The 18726-nt window shown below is 40.0% G+C and overlaps 1 protein-coding gene across 1 annotated transcript; it reads left to right on the plus strand.

Annotated features, from left to right (window-relative positions):
* The first annotated feature begins 468 nt into the window (after positions 1-468).
* LOC138733281 (V-type proton ATPase subunit S1-like protein) lies at positions 469-17925 on the plus strand. The gene is made up of 7 exons (XM_069880338.1): positions 469-666; positions 6650-6690; positions 7511-7572; positions 9236-9477; positions 13655-13705; positions 14460-14703; positions 15953-17925. Exons 1-7 carry the CDS (start codon positions 470-472, stop codon positions 16253-16255), a joined length of 1140 nt encoding a protein of 379 aa, XP_069736439.1. The 5' UTR covers position 469; the 3' UTR covers positions 16256-17925.
* Positions 17926-18726: the final 801 nt, after the last annotated feature.

Below are 18726 nucleotides of genomic sequence, written 5' to 3' on the forward strand. Positions count from 1 at the left end.
AGTGCTGAAGAAACAAAACCGATTCCAAATGCTTGACTTCTGAGCTTGCTATGTCTGCTTTCACGTCTGTAGAATGAGGATAATAGTATTGCTCTGAAGGTATTATAAGCCTTCAAAGTACATATAATTCTTCCTCTGGTTGTCATACAGAGGAAGAAATTTCAGAGCTGTCTGGAAACAGCACCTTCACCTTTTTTAAGGTTAGGGTTGAGTACAGGTAAGAAATGCTCTTTGGAGTGATATTAGAGCCTGGAGAGACCATCTGGGTTTGTTGTTTTTTTTCTTAGCAAACAGTTCACATTCTAGTGCAATTTAATTTCCTCAGAATGTGTGATCTTTAATTCACAAGGAAGCTGGGACGTGCCAGCGGTAGGTGTCAGCTGTCAGAATAAATCTGACTACAGGATGAATTTCTCCCGTGGGTACCGATATGGTGACGGTGTGGTGAATCCTGCCTGCGATTGGCTGTATGTACTGGTCATCATGCTGCCAGGCAGAGCGTGGGCGCTCAGCTGCCCGCTGGACCAGAGGAACAGATGTACTGGGTGTGGAGGGACTGGATCTCTTCTCAATGGAAGGAAATGCTGCTGTTAGCTTCCTACTGCTTTTTTTGTGTGTGGGGTTTGCAGGGTCTGTAGAGCAAATGATTGCAGCAGTGGATGGCAGGTCAGTAATTGAATGTGCATCAACAAGCTATTGGTGGAGTTGAGTGCATGTTTTAAATGCTGTCATTTGGTCATCTGTGCTCTGTGGATGTGGATTTGATTGCAGTTTAGAATGTCAGGACATTGTTTTAATTTTCTCTTCAGATTTGAAAGCAGCTAATTAGCAAATAATCTCTGTATCACTGAAATTAACCACTGCTAATACAGAAATTAATTATTTCAGAGCATACAGTGCATGAAAAAAATATTTAAAACAACTTGATAAACAGTACTAGAAATGGGTTTAAAATTTGTGTTTTCTGGGCATATGTCTTAAATTTCATTGCATTTTAATGACTCTCACACTGACTCCCTGGTCAAATGTAGAAATGAAGTTATAAATAGAACAACAGCAAGAGTGTGAAAACTACTCAAACTTAAGAGCTGAAATAGTCTACTTGTATAGAATGAATATTCATGGCATTAATCCAATATTTCAAAGAGGTATTAAACCTACGGAATTACTAGAAATGTGGATTTATCATTGTTTATAGTGCTGTTTCATTCTCTAATGAAATATAGAATGGAAGCACAAATCACAGCAGGGAAAAGAGTGGACTTTCTAGAGCCAAACATTGCAAAAGTAAAAACGGCCCAAACTGTATGTATTGAATAATACCCCAAAGTCACTAATAACACACAGATCAAATATGCTGATGAAGATCACAGCTGGCAGTAAAATCTGTGCATTTAAGGCAAGAAGGACTTGTGGTGATTTGCTTAAGCTTGTATTAACAGATCTAGTAGTCAGTTATCAACAAATACTACAATATGTTTTCATTTAAATAGCTTACTTGCTGTTCTCCTCGGCCAGTTTTCAGATGTTAATGTCTTCTTAATACATTTACACTTTTCTGCAATCATATCCGAATTTATTCCCATAAATACTGAGATATGAAGTTGTCATCTTGATGACAGTGAATTGGATGGGAATTTTGCCTTTGCATTTAGTGGAGGTGGGATTGTGCCTGCACAGTGTTAATCTGCTGGAAGTTCTATGAACGCGATTTCTTTTCTTTTATTAAAAATGAAACCCTGAATATATTGTCATTCTGATCTGTTAAAGTATAGATCAAATCCCAGTACTGAGTATGTTGTAAAATAATTATGTGAATTTGTCCCCCTGTGTCAAATCACACATAAGTCTATGAAAATATGACACAGAATATGCTAAATTTAAAAACTCTTAAGAATCATGGGGTTTGTAAATACTTCTTGGTGGTAGAACTTGAATAGATAGATTTAAAATTTAATAATAGTTCTTGTTACGCTGCTTCTTAGAAGGAACTAGCTTTTGCTGTGAATCTGGGCTCCCAGGCTTACAGGTTTGTAATTTCAATAACTTCATTGACATTACTCATAACCAGTGTCCCTAGGACTAAAACCATCTAATTGCTACCAGGCACTTGGCAAGCATTCATCACCTTTCGTTCTGACTTTGTTTTTAGTGCATTTGAAGGTTCACATGTTATTTTTCAAATAAATGCTTCATAAGTTAATTAAACCTAGTTCAGCGTCCAGTGAGGTAGTCTTCATCTGGGCGATATTAGTGGTATAATGATAATTCTGAAGTAAGCAAAATACTGCAGTAGAGTACATTTTGCCATTCAATGGAGTTTGTCAGAGCAGCAATATGAAGAGTAAAAGACACTATGAATGTAGATTTTTTAACCTGGTGGCCTGAAAACTGTCCGTGACTTGCACAATTCCTCGGTTTTGAGTGCCAGACTTATATACACGGTTTGTTTGAGTGGACAAAAAACTCGAATGCAAGTCTGCAAGGGCTGGAGTCTATATGAACTTTTTCAGAAAAACAAGCCAGACTTTGTTGCCTTATGGAGATGGATCATGTCATCTGATAAGAGGGAATTTACACTTCTTTATACTTATAATCTTATTTAATTGGGTTTTACATAGTGATTAGTCCTCCCAGGGCTTTGTATTAGGGCTAATCCAATTTCATGTGGGTTCCTGACATACTTGATGTGGTAAATTCAACATACAACATGCATGTCTCTGTGTCTGGGCTAGTATTTACTAATTGGTCAGGAAAAATATTAGTCCTCAAAATGTATACCACGTATGCAAATGAATTTGAAGTCTTGGGGTAGAGTGGCTGGAAAAAATGCCTAATTTAAAAATCTAGGCTCTAATTCAATGTGCTAAAAATGAATTGCTGTCACTGATTTGCAGTCCTAGCTGTGGGTTTCTGATAGTTTTGCAGGCAATGGAGAAAAATGCTTTAGTACTAGCTGTTTTCTTGTCTCTTGTACATGTAATTAACATCTTTTATATACAAGAGGGAATACATATTTTAAAATAATTGTTATTTTCCCATTTTTTCTTTCGATGTTTTCTATGAAACATACTTCAGCTGAGGACAAAAGGGCGTGATTGCCAGAGATCACCTGTAGATTCTCCAGCTTGCCTTTTGCTTGGAGAGGCTGCTGATTTGACAGCAGGATGGCTATTGAGGGCCACCGGTTCCTGTCCCAGATTACACACTTCTGTGACACCTCAGGGCTATAAGTGTCGAAGGCAGGACTGATAACATCAGGATCAACTCATGCTTGCTCATAAACCAAGAGGCAATCCTTCCTCTGTGCCATAGATATGCTATGCCATATTGATCTTGCAATAGCAAGGCAGAACAACAACTTCAAGCCTTGCTGTGATGACTTTCCCTTTTTTTTCTCTGTTGGGGCTGAGTGCATTGCATGGGAGGTGAGGAGGTAGCTGGTATTGCTAATAAACAGAGTAACAAACAGGAGTACCAAGGGGTGGGTTACTTCACATGTGTGCTCCCAAGTGTGTGCTGGCTCCCAGGTGTGCTTGCTGCGTGGCTGATCCTATTTGTCTTACTGTGGTACTTAGCAGTGGTTCCCAGGTCACTCTCTCCACTGCATTCACCGTGAAAGCATGAATGTTTCATTAGCTGTACACATTCATCTACGTTTGAGCATCTTCATGCTGAGAGCAGAAACTTGGCATTTCTTCTGTAGCAGTGTGTCTTGTGTATTGCTGTGGTTTTACATGCGATATTGAGGAGTCAAAATGCATTGTCACGAGCCTGTACCTGAGGGCGGTGTTATAGCTGTTCAGGTCAGGATGTAATCCCACAGAGACGTTTGCAATGAGTATGGCTCATGTATTAATTGTAAGCCCTTGATAGGCTTGATATTGCCTATCAATTAGCATTCCTTAAGGTTATTTCATTGGCATGACCAAGATATCCTTATCCCAGATGGGAATGTTGTTTTTAACTGAAGCATTTTTAATTTTTTAAATGAAAACACAACCAACCCTTCCTCTTCCTAGATTAACATAAAAACCTTTCAAGTCAAGTGAGGGAATAAAGCAAATTGTGCTATTTTATACTAGTTTCCCCTCATCCCAATGTTTTAGTCTGCATGCTACATCATAGTGATTTGCAGACTGGAATAATGGGCTGTGAGCTTTTAACTACATGCATAGGAAGAAGATAGAAGCACAACTAAGCATTACTAAATATATATAAGAACAAATAAAAATTTAAAGTTAGTATAACTAAATAATTTACCTTAGTTTCTTTTGATGTGCCTCATCTTTGTAGGCATTATCATGAAAAAATGCCCCAAAATTAGCGTATTCCAGCCTGAAGACACAGTCATGAAGACTAGAAAAGAAAAATAAAACTGCATCAAATCACAAGCCCCATGTTTCAAATTGTTAAACAACCTAAGAGAGTTTTGTCTGAGACAGAAAATAAGATCTGGTCCATTTTAGCTTTGTCTTTTGCTGCCTGTTTGTTAAAATGAGCATTATTTGTACCACTCTCTGAAGACTGCTCATTGTTGGCAGCTTGGACACCTCAGCCGAGGACTAAACCTGGCACACAAACTGCAGTAGATGGAAGTGGGACCCAGTCTGAAAGTGCACGTTCTCCTTGCAGTCACTGGGATTTAACAGATATGACTTGACGGGAATGTTTGACTTGAGGAGGAAGTTGGTCTCGCTGTGTTTGATATAAACTGCCAGATTGATTTTAAATAGTGTTCTTGACATGGAACTTCTTTGAAAAAGATCTTTTTAAGGTTCTTTTGGCTCAGATTCCAGTCACTCCTGTGGTGCTGCAGAGCCTGGTGCTCTTTTTGTGCTGTTATGTTTTCTCTGGAGACCATCGTATGTTTTGTTGACCTAGTTGATGAAGGGACTGAGCAGCCTGCCCAGCGGTCTGGGGCAAAGCTGCTCATCAGACCTGGTGTTTGGCAGCAAAAAGACAAGCTGGAATACAGACTCTGCTTCACTTTTGCCTTTTTTTGCTGCCTGGGTCTGAAGAGTTTGCATGGGGATGCAACCAATCTTTTTGTAGCAGCAGAAAGTACACCTGCAAAAGGACATTTTTGCTGGAGAGACACTAATCAGAAGAAAGAGCCTGCTGCTCTCTTTGAGTGTAAGCAAGACACTGCATGTGAGATCTGGGCTTTGCTGAAGCTGGTAACATTGCTGTGGGTTTCAGGCAAGCCCATATTCAGTGTGATTGAGCTCCCTGACTGTCAGGCAACAAGCAGGACATGCTCTAAGCTGTCCCATGTTTCTCTACTGGTGGTGTTCACATTGTTTGGACTCATTTATCTGTGATTAAGGATGCCACAGTGGAAATCAGGTTGGAATCAGTCCCACAGCACACGCTCGTTGGTAACCCGGACTTCCCTACCCAGGGTGTCCGTCGGGGAGTGGATTCACCCAGCTGTTCAGGGCCTCCCCAAAGAGGCCAAGGCTTGACTTTGCAATTCAGATATCTTATGGTACAATTTAGACATTAATACTGAAAACTGCTTTTATTCCTAGTCCTTATATGCTGGTCTTAGTGTATATCTCTTCAAGTATTTTGCTTTTGTGGTAGACTGGACTGGCGATAAGAAACAAGGCAAGAAAAGAAGTTAGGAATGCATTTCCATGTGAGGTGATGGTGAAGCAGGTCTGTTCCAACTATCACGTGTGGCTTGGAAAGCGCTGTGCAGGCAGAAGTAGGGCAGAGTACAGAGTCCCTGTGGGACGATACTCAGCTGTGAAGGTCAGTGTGTTCATTTGCTGGGGAATGCTAGCAGCACGCTTGAGAAGCTGAGACATGTCAGGATCAAGCCACTGCAAGGCACTGCAGCTACCAAGGAAGCTGCCATGTTGTGGAGGGGACAGGAAGGTGTTCCTGTGACTTAAGGAATGGAGTGTCTTCCTAGGGGAGAGCTGGTTCTTGGGCTTTGCTTGATCTTATAGATCTGGTGATGTATGTGAATCTAGTGGCTTTGATTTTCTAGTTCAGGAATTCAGATCATACTTGCATCAGCTGAAGACTGAAATTATACAAAAGGAAAAAATCAAAGGCTGAAAATTTTGCAAGGCTGGTAGTAGTCATTTGAGATGTGCTGCACTTGCTTCCTACATTGCAGCTGACTTCTGTGGGATTTGGGATTGCTTGGAACCATTCAGGAGATCTTTATATGACTGCTCAGTTGGGCTTAAAGCATAGCTAGCTCAGTGCATTTGCTCAGTCCTGGAGGAATTCAGCATCTTGCTTCTGATCCTCACTGGGGGCTGAGGATGGTGCAGTGCTGTCCTTGTATTCCCCTGCTTATGCACTGAAACTGGTTCAGTCTCTAAACTGAACTGATGTTCCATGGAAAGGGGCAAGAAGGGTAATGAAGCTTTTAGTGATGTGTTAAGGACGTGAGAATGCCTGGTGGGGTTGATCCACCTGAGGGACATCTGAAAATGAGTCATTTTTAGTCTAGGTACACTGGCTCTGGGCTTATTTTGCCCTTTTTCTGTGACATTAACTAGCCAAGGATCTGAGTTTGTTTTGAATGCTTTATTGAATGAAGCAGGACCACAAGCTCTCCTAGTAAACTTGCTGCAGACTTTAAATCCAGCTGTTGTACAGTAAATATGTTTCTCCTCTCTTCTAGTTCACCTGTGTCTTCAGATCTAGAGTCTCTGCAAAGAAATGGTAAGACTTTTAGTGGGCTGAGTGCCTGGATACTGGTTCTCTTAGTGTGGCAGTAAAAGATCTTCATTGCCAGCTGCTGCTTCTGTCGACATTAGTGACTCTTCTGTCATGTTTTGTTAAAGCATATCCCTTCTTAAAAAATACCCTCTAAAGGATTTGCCTGGGTAAAATAATGATTTACTGACTGATTCTGGGATAACAATAAGATTTTGGAAGAAAGAAGTATTCACTCTTTTTTTTTTAAAAATCAAATTAAAAGAGGATGAAATGGTTGAAGGTGGAGCTGTGAGATGGTCCATGAAATGATCTATCACCTGTGAAACTTCACTCTCCTGGCAAGCAGCTGAGCCATCAGGTTATTTGTCACAGTTTCCTGTCTCTGGCCAGGGCAGGGAAAGATATTCTTATCCATAGTTGTGCTCTTTTGCCATGCAATTCAACTCGCAACCTTTGACAACAGAGTTTGCTGTATGAAGAATGAAGGAGCTTTTGCTAAGTGTATTTGGGATGAATAAATACATGTACAGGCTGAATCCTGTCATTTTGGGGCTCTGGAGTTATTCCCAGTGAGGGTGACAAGAAGTTCAGTGAAAGGAAGAGGAAACTTGTTGTATGAGCAAGGTAAAGAAAACTAGAAGATGGAATCAGAATTGAGGCAATATTTGCACCAAGCTAAATATTTTTTGAAACAAAATCAGGTGTTCTAAAATGCACATTTAGTGCAGATATTATTATTGTTTACATAAGAATGTGTGAGATTATGCTTTTATAAATGATTGGATGTTTTCTTTGTGGGCTTATAACATCCTTTCTTCTGCAGGTCGACGTTTTGATGGTGGTGTGAAGCCAAAATTTATTGTAAATCAAGCAGCCATTACACAGGTAACGTTTGAAGGACTATATCTGTAAAGTTTTTTTCATGGCGTGTTTATATCTTTTAGTTTGGATTATTGAATTAAATAATATGTTGCTTATAAGAAAGAGTCAACAAAACCATCTCAATCATTGTGATGTGGTACCGATTCACTGCCTGCTGTACAAGATACCTTTTGCTTTTCTGAGAAGTGAGGTCAGACTTCAGTTGCTGTTGCTAGTGCTGACTAGCAGTGGGTTTGGGCACGGGATCTTACTGAAAGAACCAAATTCTATCATCCATATTCTTTACAGTGCCTTTTGATTGCTGTGGCTAGTACTTTGCTTATATAGCTTGGTACTAAAAAAAAGACTTCCTTGAAAAAAGAAAACAACTGCAGGTGATGCAATCTAATGTAAACTGTTGATTAAGTCTGTAACCTGAACATCCGAGAAGACAGACTTACCATTTACACAAATGACAGTCATAGTCAAAGTTTCTTGCTGGCTGTGGAATCACGTTTTCTTATGATGATCTTAACTTGCTTTCAGCTTGTCGCTGAGAGTACTTACTAATTTTATTTCTAAAGCAGTCTTGTGCCGTATGTAAGGTCAAGTATCAAAAGGGGTCCTTCAAGGTCTGGGCTGGGAGACAGGATTCGCTAATCTGAACAGCAGAAAAAAAAAAAATCTCTCTTTAAGCCAAGACAAAGCTTTGGGGCTTAACCGCGTCCCTTCTGGAGCTTGGTAAGATGCAATTTATGACTAGGACACAGAATACTTCTTTTGTTTATACATGATTTGAACTTTCTTGATCATATGGCATGCAAAACTGCCATGCGTATGTTATAAATGATATTGTATTCAGATATGTACACATATGTAGATGGAGGAGAGGTGGTGTCTGGAAATTTTAGTTTGAAATAGGGCAATGACAGCTCAATTTTCAAGTCTTTTCTGAGCCGTAACTTACTGTCTCAAGTTATATTGCCTGACAGCCAAATTGCCCTCCTTTTGCTATGAAATTTGGCTTAGAAGATGTGGCATTTTTCTAATGTCTACAAATGACATAGAAGCTGCAATCCCCAGGTTCTAATCTTGTGGAAAACTGATTTTGTAATGGCAGGGACCCATACTTGAGCCATCCTCTTCTGCAGCATGCATTTTCCCAATTTTAGAGCACTCGGGAGCCAAATTGTCCCTGGATATGTGTAGACTTAGATGTTTTTTTCACCTGCGTAGCATGCTTTCAGCATAGTAGACTGTTCTTGGCCCAAGCTGAGTCCTCTTCAGTGTATTGAAGAAATTCTTACAGGTGTCCTAGAAAGTGTCCTGATGGGGTGAGTAACATGTGATTCTAGCTTTGCTTCAATTTTTTTATATTGGGCAGCTCTACAGTGAGCTGGGGTGAGATGGGAGCATGCTAAGAATGTAATATTGCCCTGGTAGACGAAATATAACTTAAGCTGTCTCTCTGGCCAGTTGTGCTGGAGCTAGAGGTCTATATGGACCCATTTCCATGATGGTAAGTCATTAGTTAGAGACTTCGCTGCTTCCTCAGTTCAGTACTGCTGCAGCTGAGAACTGTCTCTGCAGATGCTCTCCAGGTGCTGGCCTCATTTATTCTGGTAGTATGGAGGATGGCTCCTAAAATACACATCATCTGTTACTGGTCTTTTATGTGGTCAATCAGGTTGTCAACTACAACTTGAGCAGGAAAGCACCGTGGGAAAGAACGTCCTGGAGACCGTTCACCTACAGCCACTACAGCCCTCTCAACGTCACAGTTAATGGCATCCCCTGCATTCTCTTCTGGGCCAAGAGGATCATGATCAAGTTTGAAAACCACATGCAGCTGGATTTAACGGAGAAAACATTTGGTGTCCATGCAACAGTGGATGTTGGAGATTCCAATTGCAGTGAAGACAATGCAATGTAAGGTGGCATTCTACTCTGCCAATAGAAGTAGTACTAGATAACAAGTCTAGTAAATAGATACTGAAGAAAAACAGTGGTGTAGAGCTGCAGGGCCAGGATCCTCCCTATCATGTCTGGACGTTGGAGGCAACACAGCAGCATGTGTTAACTTTCTTTCAGACTAGGCTTCCATGGTACATATAGATGTACATAGCTGTCTTCCTCTTTTGCAGTGGTGTAGTCAATCTTCTTGTCCAGCCAGTTTTGCTCTTAGTGCCTATGAAGCTGAAGCTGTTGATCTCTTTAGACTTCATCTGTTTTACATAGCTGCTTGGGAAATTGAATAGTGCTGAATGTGGGGACTTAAGGGTTGGTGGTGCGTGACTGCTTGTCTCTTCACAGGATGGGTGCTGACAATAGTGTAAACCATAGGCATAAGATGCAGATGTGTATTTAGAAGCAGAATTAGTTAGCCCCGAGTCCCAGGATTTGGTCTGTGAGTTGCCAATGCCAAAGAGTGAATTCATTACAGAATTGCGTGTGAACTTGAAGATCCTCTGAAAACCCAAACTCTGCGTCCCAGTCTGTCATGATTTTTTTTCAGCGTGAACAGGGTTGAGCAACTTTGCTTCTGCTAAACCCAAGTGAGAGCTATATATTAATGTATTGAAACCAAAATCCTCTAATCTTGTGGCTATACTAGGAAGGCATGTAGGGTTTTTTTATTTCCCTTGTCATATGCCTGACCACTTCTTTCCCTTCATGCTGTGTGCTGACTGGCTTCATGTCTAATATTACATCATTGATTCCTCTCTGGTAGGCAAGAGTCTAACAATTAGGAGATGGATACCTAACTGGGCACGCGCTGAACATGAACATTGAGTCTACCCCATAAATTGTGTTTAAATCTGTGATTAAACACAATAATAAAAATAACATGACTGAAACCAGCAGTTTTGTTTACCTTCTATACAATATTTCACCTGTACATCTAAAGACATTTCCACAGAAAGTAGTTGTTTCCTTTTTCTCATTACATATCTGGGAGAGGTGACACAAAGTGCACAGAAATTTTAATGAACTTACAAGGAATCTGAAAGTGTAGTTGAAAAAAAATCAGATTTTCTGCCTGTGATATTGTGTTCAACAAAGGAGGTCTGAATTTTACATCATCAGTGTCTGAACTAATACAGCACTATTTTTAGGCAGGCAGAAAACGGAGTGGTATTATTATAAAAATAAAAAAAATGTAATAACAAACTTTCATTCTTCTATTTTGTCCTGCAATTCAGAAAAAAAAAATCTTATTAGTGATGATTGTAGCCTTTGGCTCTACAGATGAATCTGTAGAGGTGTGGCTGGCGTTGATGATCTCAAAAGACTTTTCCAACCTAATGATTCTAATAGAAAATACACTTGCATGAAAGTGAGGATTTCAAAACACAAAGCATATTTTTATACTTGTTCAGAAGGCTTGAAAAATCAGAAGAGCGGTACAGTGGTGGACTGCAAACTCCTACTGGAGCTGCTGTTTGGAGGCTGTTGGATTTGAGCAGGTTACTCTGTCTGCCCGTCTGTCATAGATACTTCTGTCAGTTACAGTGGCGATGATTCATTCTATAAATACAGAATTCTAAGAAATTAGGACCTGTCCTGTCTCTGGCTGGGAGGGAGACAATTCTCTTGTGTTTTGGATTTATAGCTAAAGCAGTGTGGATAGCACACTGCTTTTTTTCTATGTTAATGAGCAGTGCTTGCACAGTGTCCAGGCTTTCATTGTCACGCTGCCCCCACAGTGAGTAACTTGAGGTTAGCAAGGGAAGTGGGTAGGGGTTGTATCTTCCAGGGTGCCCATTGGTCTGAGATTTGCTGAGCACTGTTCTGCATGTGGGAAATAATCAGTGACTGCCCTTGCAAGACCTCAGTGTTTTTTCCCCCCTCTTTCCTTCAATTATTAAATGCTATCTTGACCTATGAGTTCTCCCTCTCTTGCTCTTCCTACTCTCTCCCCTGTCCTGCTGTGGGGTGGGACAGGCAGAATGAGTGAGTGGCTGCATGGGTCTGCTGGCTGAGATCAGCCCACCATGGGGCTGTATATTTGACTTGATGCATTGTGTTGGAAGATATCTGGGAATTTGTAGAACCCATTGTTAAGAAAGCTGCAGGAAGAGTCAGGAAGCAGAATATCCACGGCATAGCCTTGATTAGCGCTTCTCTGTGCTGGGGGTTTGATCTCAAAATCTGAGTCCAATGCTGTCTTATCTGCCATGTCTTCTGATCTTTGTGTTTGTCCCCTCACTTTCTGAGTAGCCTCAAACTAGAGACACAGCTGCTAGAGGCAGGCAGGACCTTGCTGCTTAGTTTGAAGCTGAGACTGCCATTTTTTGCTGGTGTCGAGAGATACACTGTGATTACTATGCCTTTTCTCCTCTGCTTTGTGAAGTGAGAGAGAACGGGGAAAACGCTACCGCTTCCCATTGGTTATGTTTTCTTGGACATTCTGTGCTTTGCTTTTTTGGGATGCACTGAGAAATACTAGCCTACTGATTCCTGCCCTTTGAATGGTCTCCAGAATCCTAACCAAGAAAGGCCTGGCCTATTCTGTGCTCTTGCTAGGATGGATTTATGAGGACATTTGGCAGACTGCATGAACAGATCTGTAGCATCCCTGCTAGATTCAGCTGTCAAGTCATCAGAAACTGTATGTTTCAAGTATCTGTTCATTCATAGCCACTGATAGCATCTGAGTAGTGATTGAGATCCCTCGATGTAGAAATCATGCTCCGTGGACAGGAAGATGTATAATCTGGGCTCCTGAGTCGGGATTAGACTCAGTGTAATTGCAAAATTCAAGTTTTGGGTTAGACATTCATCAACCTGTGTTTGACTGCAGCAGAGAAGAAACGGAAAAACTGCCTTGAATGCTGTACTGTAATCTCAGGCTTAAGGACTGATCTAAATTATGCCAGTTCGTGGCTGAGTGCTCAACAATGAATTGGCCAGTTTTTCTCATCCCAGAAAAGTCCCTTTATCTTTTGCCACCCTTCTTTGTTAAGACAATACTCTGTTGTGGCTTTAGGCCAGCTTTCAAGCTGGTTATACTGCAAAATAAATGCAAAGCAGCTGGGGCCATGAAAAAAAATACGACACTGAACAAGTGTGCATTTTCTAGATGAACATAATAATCTAACCTTCAGGGTTTTCTTATGCATCCGCTTCTAGATCAGGCCATTGAGTTGAATGCTGTGTTTGCCTTTGTCTAATCCTCCACTGTTTATCATTTACCTTTGTAATAAAGCAAGGGGTAGGGTCGGTTCAGTGTCCTGGCTTATTGGACCAGTGTTTGTCAAGGCACAAGAAATCTTCTAGGTCTTGAATGAAATAATAGGGCTAGCGGTTTTTTAATTTTTTTTTACAGCTTTAGGTTTGGAAGTCTTTTGGATGCTTCATGGTTTCACCATCTATTGTCTCTAACTTAGTCTGAAAATGTTATGTCAACACTGGGATCTATTATGCAAGTTTTAGGAAGCAAAGTATTATTGTTAAGCCAAAAAAAGAGCATGCTACTCAATCATGGAGTGCTACAATGCATTAATTCCAGAGATGGTAGAAGGTTGGCAGAGTATATTTGGGTTTACAGTTAACTGGCTAGGTCCTTTCACTTTAGGAAACTTCAGGTGCCTGTGGTCACCACAGATAAGCTTTGCAAACCTACCTCACAGCTGGAGTATTTATATTGCTGTAAAGATGCACGTGTGGAATTTGAACTCAGGTGTCATCTGTATTTGTTATGCTTTAATATCTAAAAAGATAAAACTGTTGTGGCTGTTTGCACTTTATAATGACATACAGAAGTGATTAATGAGTAAGATATCACAGCTTGAGAACCAGAACACAGAACAAATTAACGTAGTTATCAACTGATGTTGGAAGAAGTAGGATTGAAGTGTGTTGGAAGTTGAGCATGCAGTTCTCTTCGTTTTGGATAGTCTAGGCCTCATTCAAATTAACAGCAGAACCACTGGATTTCACTGGAGGAAGATTTAATCTTTTCAGGGTTTTTTTTCTATTGACTTCAAAGGTATACCAAGCAAGAAGCTGTATGTGTAACTGTGCTTAATCTTTTGTGCTGCTTTTTTCTCTTAAGATTTCTGAAGTATTTATTTAGCCTGACATTACTTGCTTTTTGACCTAGGCTTTCTTTGAAGTTTGGAGATGTTGGCAATCTAAAGGGACTTGTTATTAGGTAAGTTTATATAATAGAGAAAATATTAGATGTTTAAAGAAAAGATAAAAGTGATAAAGAATATATTATGTGTTATCCATTCTTATGCAGTTGCTTGTGCAATTTGTTTTGAGAGAATTTATGTAAGCAAAAATAATGTGGTAGAACTGCTGATTGTGTATTCAAGACATCTGTGTTTAACAGGTCTGTCATTTTACAGATAACTTCTGCCTTGTTTTATTAAGGAATTTCTTCTTCTTCTGTGTCAACTTTGCTATTCACAAGAAGAGTTTGAGTCATCTCTTTTGAATAGAACCTTTCCGTGTCAGAGATTTTTGCTAAGCCTTACTAATTAGTTACCTTTTTGCCTGGCAATTTTGCCACAAGTACTGATAGCATGGGCTGCTGAGGCACCAGACTGTAACCTACTTTATGTTTGTTTCTTGGCAAAGAAAACATTTCTTGATAAATAGTTTCCTGTATCTTGGATGGATGTGCAATACCAATGTTGCATAAAGATTTTTCTCAATCGTCTTTAAAAAAACTCTGACATTTCTTCTCCCTGTGTGAGAGAGCAGAAAAATCCTTCCACTGCAAGAGTGATGAAACTCAAATCACTTACCAGACTTAAAAGAAGGAGCTGGTGCTCACACTGGTATAAATTAATGAAACTCAAGTAATACTAGTGTGACTTCTAAGATTGCTCAGTGTAATAGTTAGGACTTTTAGTTGTACTTGTTTTCTTACTCATATTCTTCCCATACAACATTTTCAGATTTTTGTTGACAACGAGCTATTACCAGCTGTCTGTTCAGAACTGGTTCAGTTTACACAGCCTGCAACTTCTTTATAATCACTCTATACAAGCAACGTTTAATGCAACCAGAATATATGCACCAGCAAGTTACTCCTACCACTGTGAACATGTGAGCAGCTTGCAGAGATATGATGCCCTCCTCATACCCAGCTCTGCAAATGATCTTTCAAAGCTTTGGGAAGTCACTTTTACTGATTTCCAGGTAATACAATGGAATTAAGTCAAATGGATCCTATACATAGACTGATGGGAAACTTTGCACTTCACAGCCAAGAGAAGTGACCTACCATGTACAGTCTAAAGGATCTTCATGGAACTTGAAATGGAAATTGAGCAGAGATGAAAACAAACTGTTATACTTCTCTTCCTGTCAAAGGAAATGAAAGGCTATGTAGACTATCTGTAGACTCTCACTTAGGTTTCCCTTTAGTGCAGAGCATAAATTTAACTTCCAGTGTTCCACCACTCTGAGTGGGGCTCTCAAACCAGCATCTGTAACAGCATTGGTCACCAAGTATGGGATTCATCTCCCTTAACTTTTGATGCCTGGTAATTTTAACTTTGTGCCCTGATTATAGTCACCCCAGTCTGCCTTTAAAGCCAGTGGATAATTCCTCTGACTCATCTTAAGTTCTTATTTTAGGATGAGATTAATCATCGTCTGAAAGTGCCTATTTTTCTGCATTTGAAGCCTAAGATGACTTTACTAGGATGCCTTGCTTTTAGATGCTGAAGTCATAGGCAATGAAGAGCTGAAAAAAGGGTTTGGGGGAAAGTTGATCCCCCTTTTCCCACCATGTGATAAATACCCGTGAACATATCTAGTGGGGCAGACAGTCAATTCCCTGAATTCTGGTGGTAAACACCATGTTAGAACTACAGTCCTAAGAAAAACTTACCATAGTTGAATGCAACTTCATGTATTTTAGAAGATTTGCTGCGTTATATTGCACACTTGGAGGTGATGAGAAAAATCTAATTTTAGGGTAGGCAATTGAGAATATTTGCTTGTCATGTTGAAGTTTATGCAGTTGGAAATGCAGACTACGGAGATTCTCAACAAATGATTCTGCAAATCTTAACCATTAACTTGATAGATACCATGCTTACAATTATAAATGACTAAGCTATCAAGAGTAATCATAGAAGAATTTATTTAAAACATAACTGTAAATTCTTGTGCAGTAGAGTGAAGGGGACTAGGATAACTGATGCTGTCTAGAAGACTGACCTGGACAAACTCAGCATTATGATAGGAACTATTTTGCAATAAGCAGATATTAAATTAATTAAATAAATTAAATTTTAAATTAATTTAAATTATTAAATAAATTAAATTAATTAAATTAAATTAAAAATTCTTACTGGCATCAGGAGCAAATTCAGGAAGTTGTTTGTAACCAGGACAGCAAATACTTCATTTAATATAAGCCCTTTTGTTCTCTTTGTAGATTCAAGGTTTTAACGTTCAAGAAGGACATTTTGCCTATGCAAAAGACTGTGCATCCTTTTTCTCTCCAGCAATACTTATGGGATTGGTTATGTCGCTGATTCTGCTCCTGGTTCTTGCCTATGCTCTTCATATGTTGATCCACCTGAAATCTCTTGAAAGGCATTATGAATGCAAAGCCTCTCCTGCCTATTTTGCACAAGTGAAAGATAATGACATAGGGGATGAGAAAGAGCCACTGAGAAGCAATGCAAATGAGTCCTATGAACTTAGAAACCAACAGTTTTGTAAAATCTATATTTAGCAGTATGCATCTGTCTCAGTGAAACTAGTGGTATTTTAATCTGCTAGCAGTCGTATGTAGTTTGTGCAGATTTTTCACAAACTGATAAAAGGAAAAATACTTAACAGACTGTTTAGCCAGTTAATGTCTGTTCTATATTGATGATCAACTCAAGAATGCCTTGGGAAATGAGATGAGAGAAAAAAAATCGCTTGTAAGAGATTTCATGTGATGGGAGTTTGTTCCTGTAGTACCAAACCAAATGCGTATCTTTTCAGCCAGCTTGACAAGTTCTGGAGAGACGATCAGTAATAGAGCCTTTGGAATGAAATAAAGATATAAAAACTTGCAAAATAAAATCTTTTTACTGTTTTTTTTTTCAGAAGATAAGATTTTTCCTGGCTTTGTATCTGCTTCACCCACCCTGCTTTGTGTCCTGACAAAATAGCATCCATTCCTTTCTCAGTATCTGTTTTCCTTTTATTTTCCAAATTACAGCCTCTCCTCTTCATCCTCATAGACTATTTTTCTTCCTTTGGAGCCTTCAGAGCCAAATAAGCTGAGTATTATCCACTACACTGACTAGTGATGGCTCCAGTACAGCAGCATCTTGATCCTTTTCTCTGTCTAAGCTGGAGGCTTACTATGAGGATCTAAGTGGGAGAACTGTAGACATCTGGTCAAAGGCTTACCCTTAACTTCCCGGCTCAACTCCACGCCAAAAGACAGATTATGAGCGTTATACCTTGTAATTCTAGGTTAATTCTTTTCTATCAAATCCCATCAGTCTCCCTTGGGAATTGTACATGAATGGAGATAGCCGGTGCTATAATTTAAAATGTGTATAAACAAAGTGGTGGAAGCTCCCCAGCAGTGAAAAGGATACTGTGATATGATTTTCACTCTTTCTTCTGAGCATTTAAGATATCATTGTCCCACTTATCCTTTCTTCTGTTAGAGAGAAAGTCTGGGAACTCCAAATAAGCCTGTAATTTGGCACTGATTTCTAGCAAGGAAGAAGGCAATAATGTACTAACTGTAGCGCTTTTAATTCACAAGTAATACAAACCCGAGTATTTTAGAAAATCTTTTGCAAACCCAGATTTAGTAAACAAATGACTTTTTAATTTTAAAGAATAGATCGAAATAGTTGTTTGTGATCTTTGTAAACTGTGTTGCAGTGGTCTTTAAACACCTTGAGAGAGTTCCAGAGATCTTTATTAGCAGAGACAACACACAGGCTGGATGTGGATTTCAGAGCACTTAGTTGCTTTATGAAAGCACTTCAGAGGGAAAAAAAGCCCCAGACATCTTTGGTTTATAACCTGACATAACAGACAAGCTTCTGGGGACTTGGTGAGGTTGCCTGTGGCCAGTTACTGCCAAGCGTTATCTGCTTCACAAAGGAAACAAGCAGAAACATGAATGTCTGGGAACCTGAATGAGAGTAAATGAGAAGGTGCAAATACAAATCACAGTATTCTGCATGGAGTGGCAGAGCATGGGCCAGCTTGTTTCCCTCTGCTTACACACAGGCATGATGGATTTAGGTTGATGACAATGTTGGAAGCAGTTCAGGGTGCCTGTGCTACTAAGTAGATGATCTTGCTCAGCATCTTGAGAGCAGTGGTGTGCCTGTGGTTTGCTTGTCTGTCAGACAATAAAAACCTGAGACTAATCAGTGGTAGCCTGTCAAAATTACCAGCTGTAGTGGTGTAAGATACACACTCTACACTGCTGTGCATAGTAGCTTTGGGTATGGCAGTGCCCTCTAAAGCTCATGTTTTCTGAGACAAAGTGTGCTTGTTCATCCTGCAGAGCTGATTTTACCTTCTGGTTATTACCAGATGATGCTATCAGTATAATCCATACCAATCCGTTTCTTGCATATTTTAAACAGGCAGAATTAGCACTGTTGCTGTAACAGGTTCTCATGAGACTGATAAACTGGGAATAAGGGAACTGTCTAATCATGTGCCTTGCTCCTCTTGTCCTTCTAAACCCCCTTCACTAGCTATACTGGAGGCTGGCTGATGTTATACCCATTTACAAGAAGGGTTGGAGGAAGGATCCAGGAAACTCCAGGCCTGTCAGTCTGACCTCAGTGCCAGGGAAAGTCATGGAGCAGGTGATCTTGAGTGCTATCATGAAGCACATGCAAGAGAACCCGGTGATCAGGCCCAGTCAACATGGGTTCACAAAAGGCAGGTCCTGCCAAACCAACCTGATCGCCTTCTATGACAAAGTGACTCGACTACTGGATGAGGGAAAGGCTGTGGATGTGGTCTTAGAATCATAGAATCATAGAATCATCAGATTGGAAAAGACCTTTTGGACCATTGAGTCCAACCATTCCTATCAAACACTAAATCATGTACCTGAGCACCTCATCCACCCATCTTTTAAACACCTCCAGGAATGGTGACTCAACCACCTCCCTGGGCAGCTGCTGCCAGTGCCCAATGACCCTTTCTGTGAAAAACTATTTCCTG

The sequence above is a fragment of the Phaenicophaeus curvirostris genome, chromosome Z, assembly GCF_032191515.1.
Source record: "Phaenicophaeus curvirostris isolate KB17595 chromosome Z, BPBGC_Pcur_1.0, whole genome shotgun sequence".
Taxonomy (NCBI): Eukaryota; Metazoa; Chordata; class Aves; order Cuculiformes; family Cuculidae; genus Phaenicophaeus; species Phaenicophaeus curvirostris.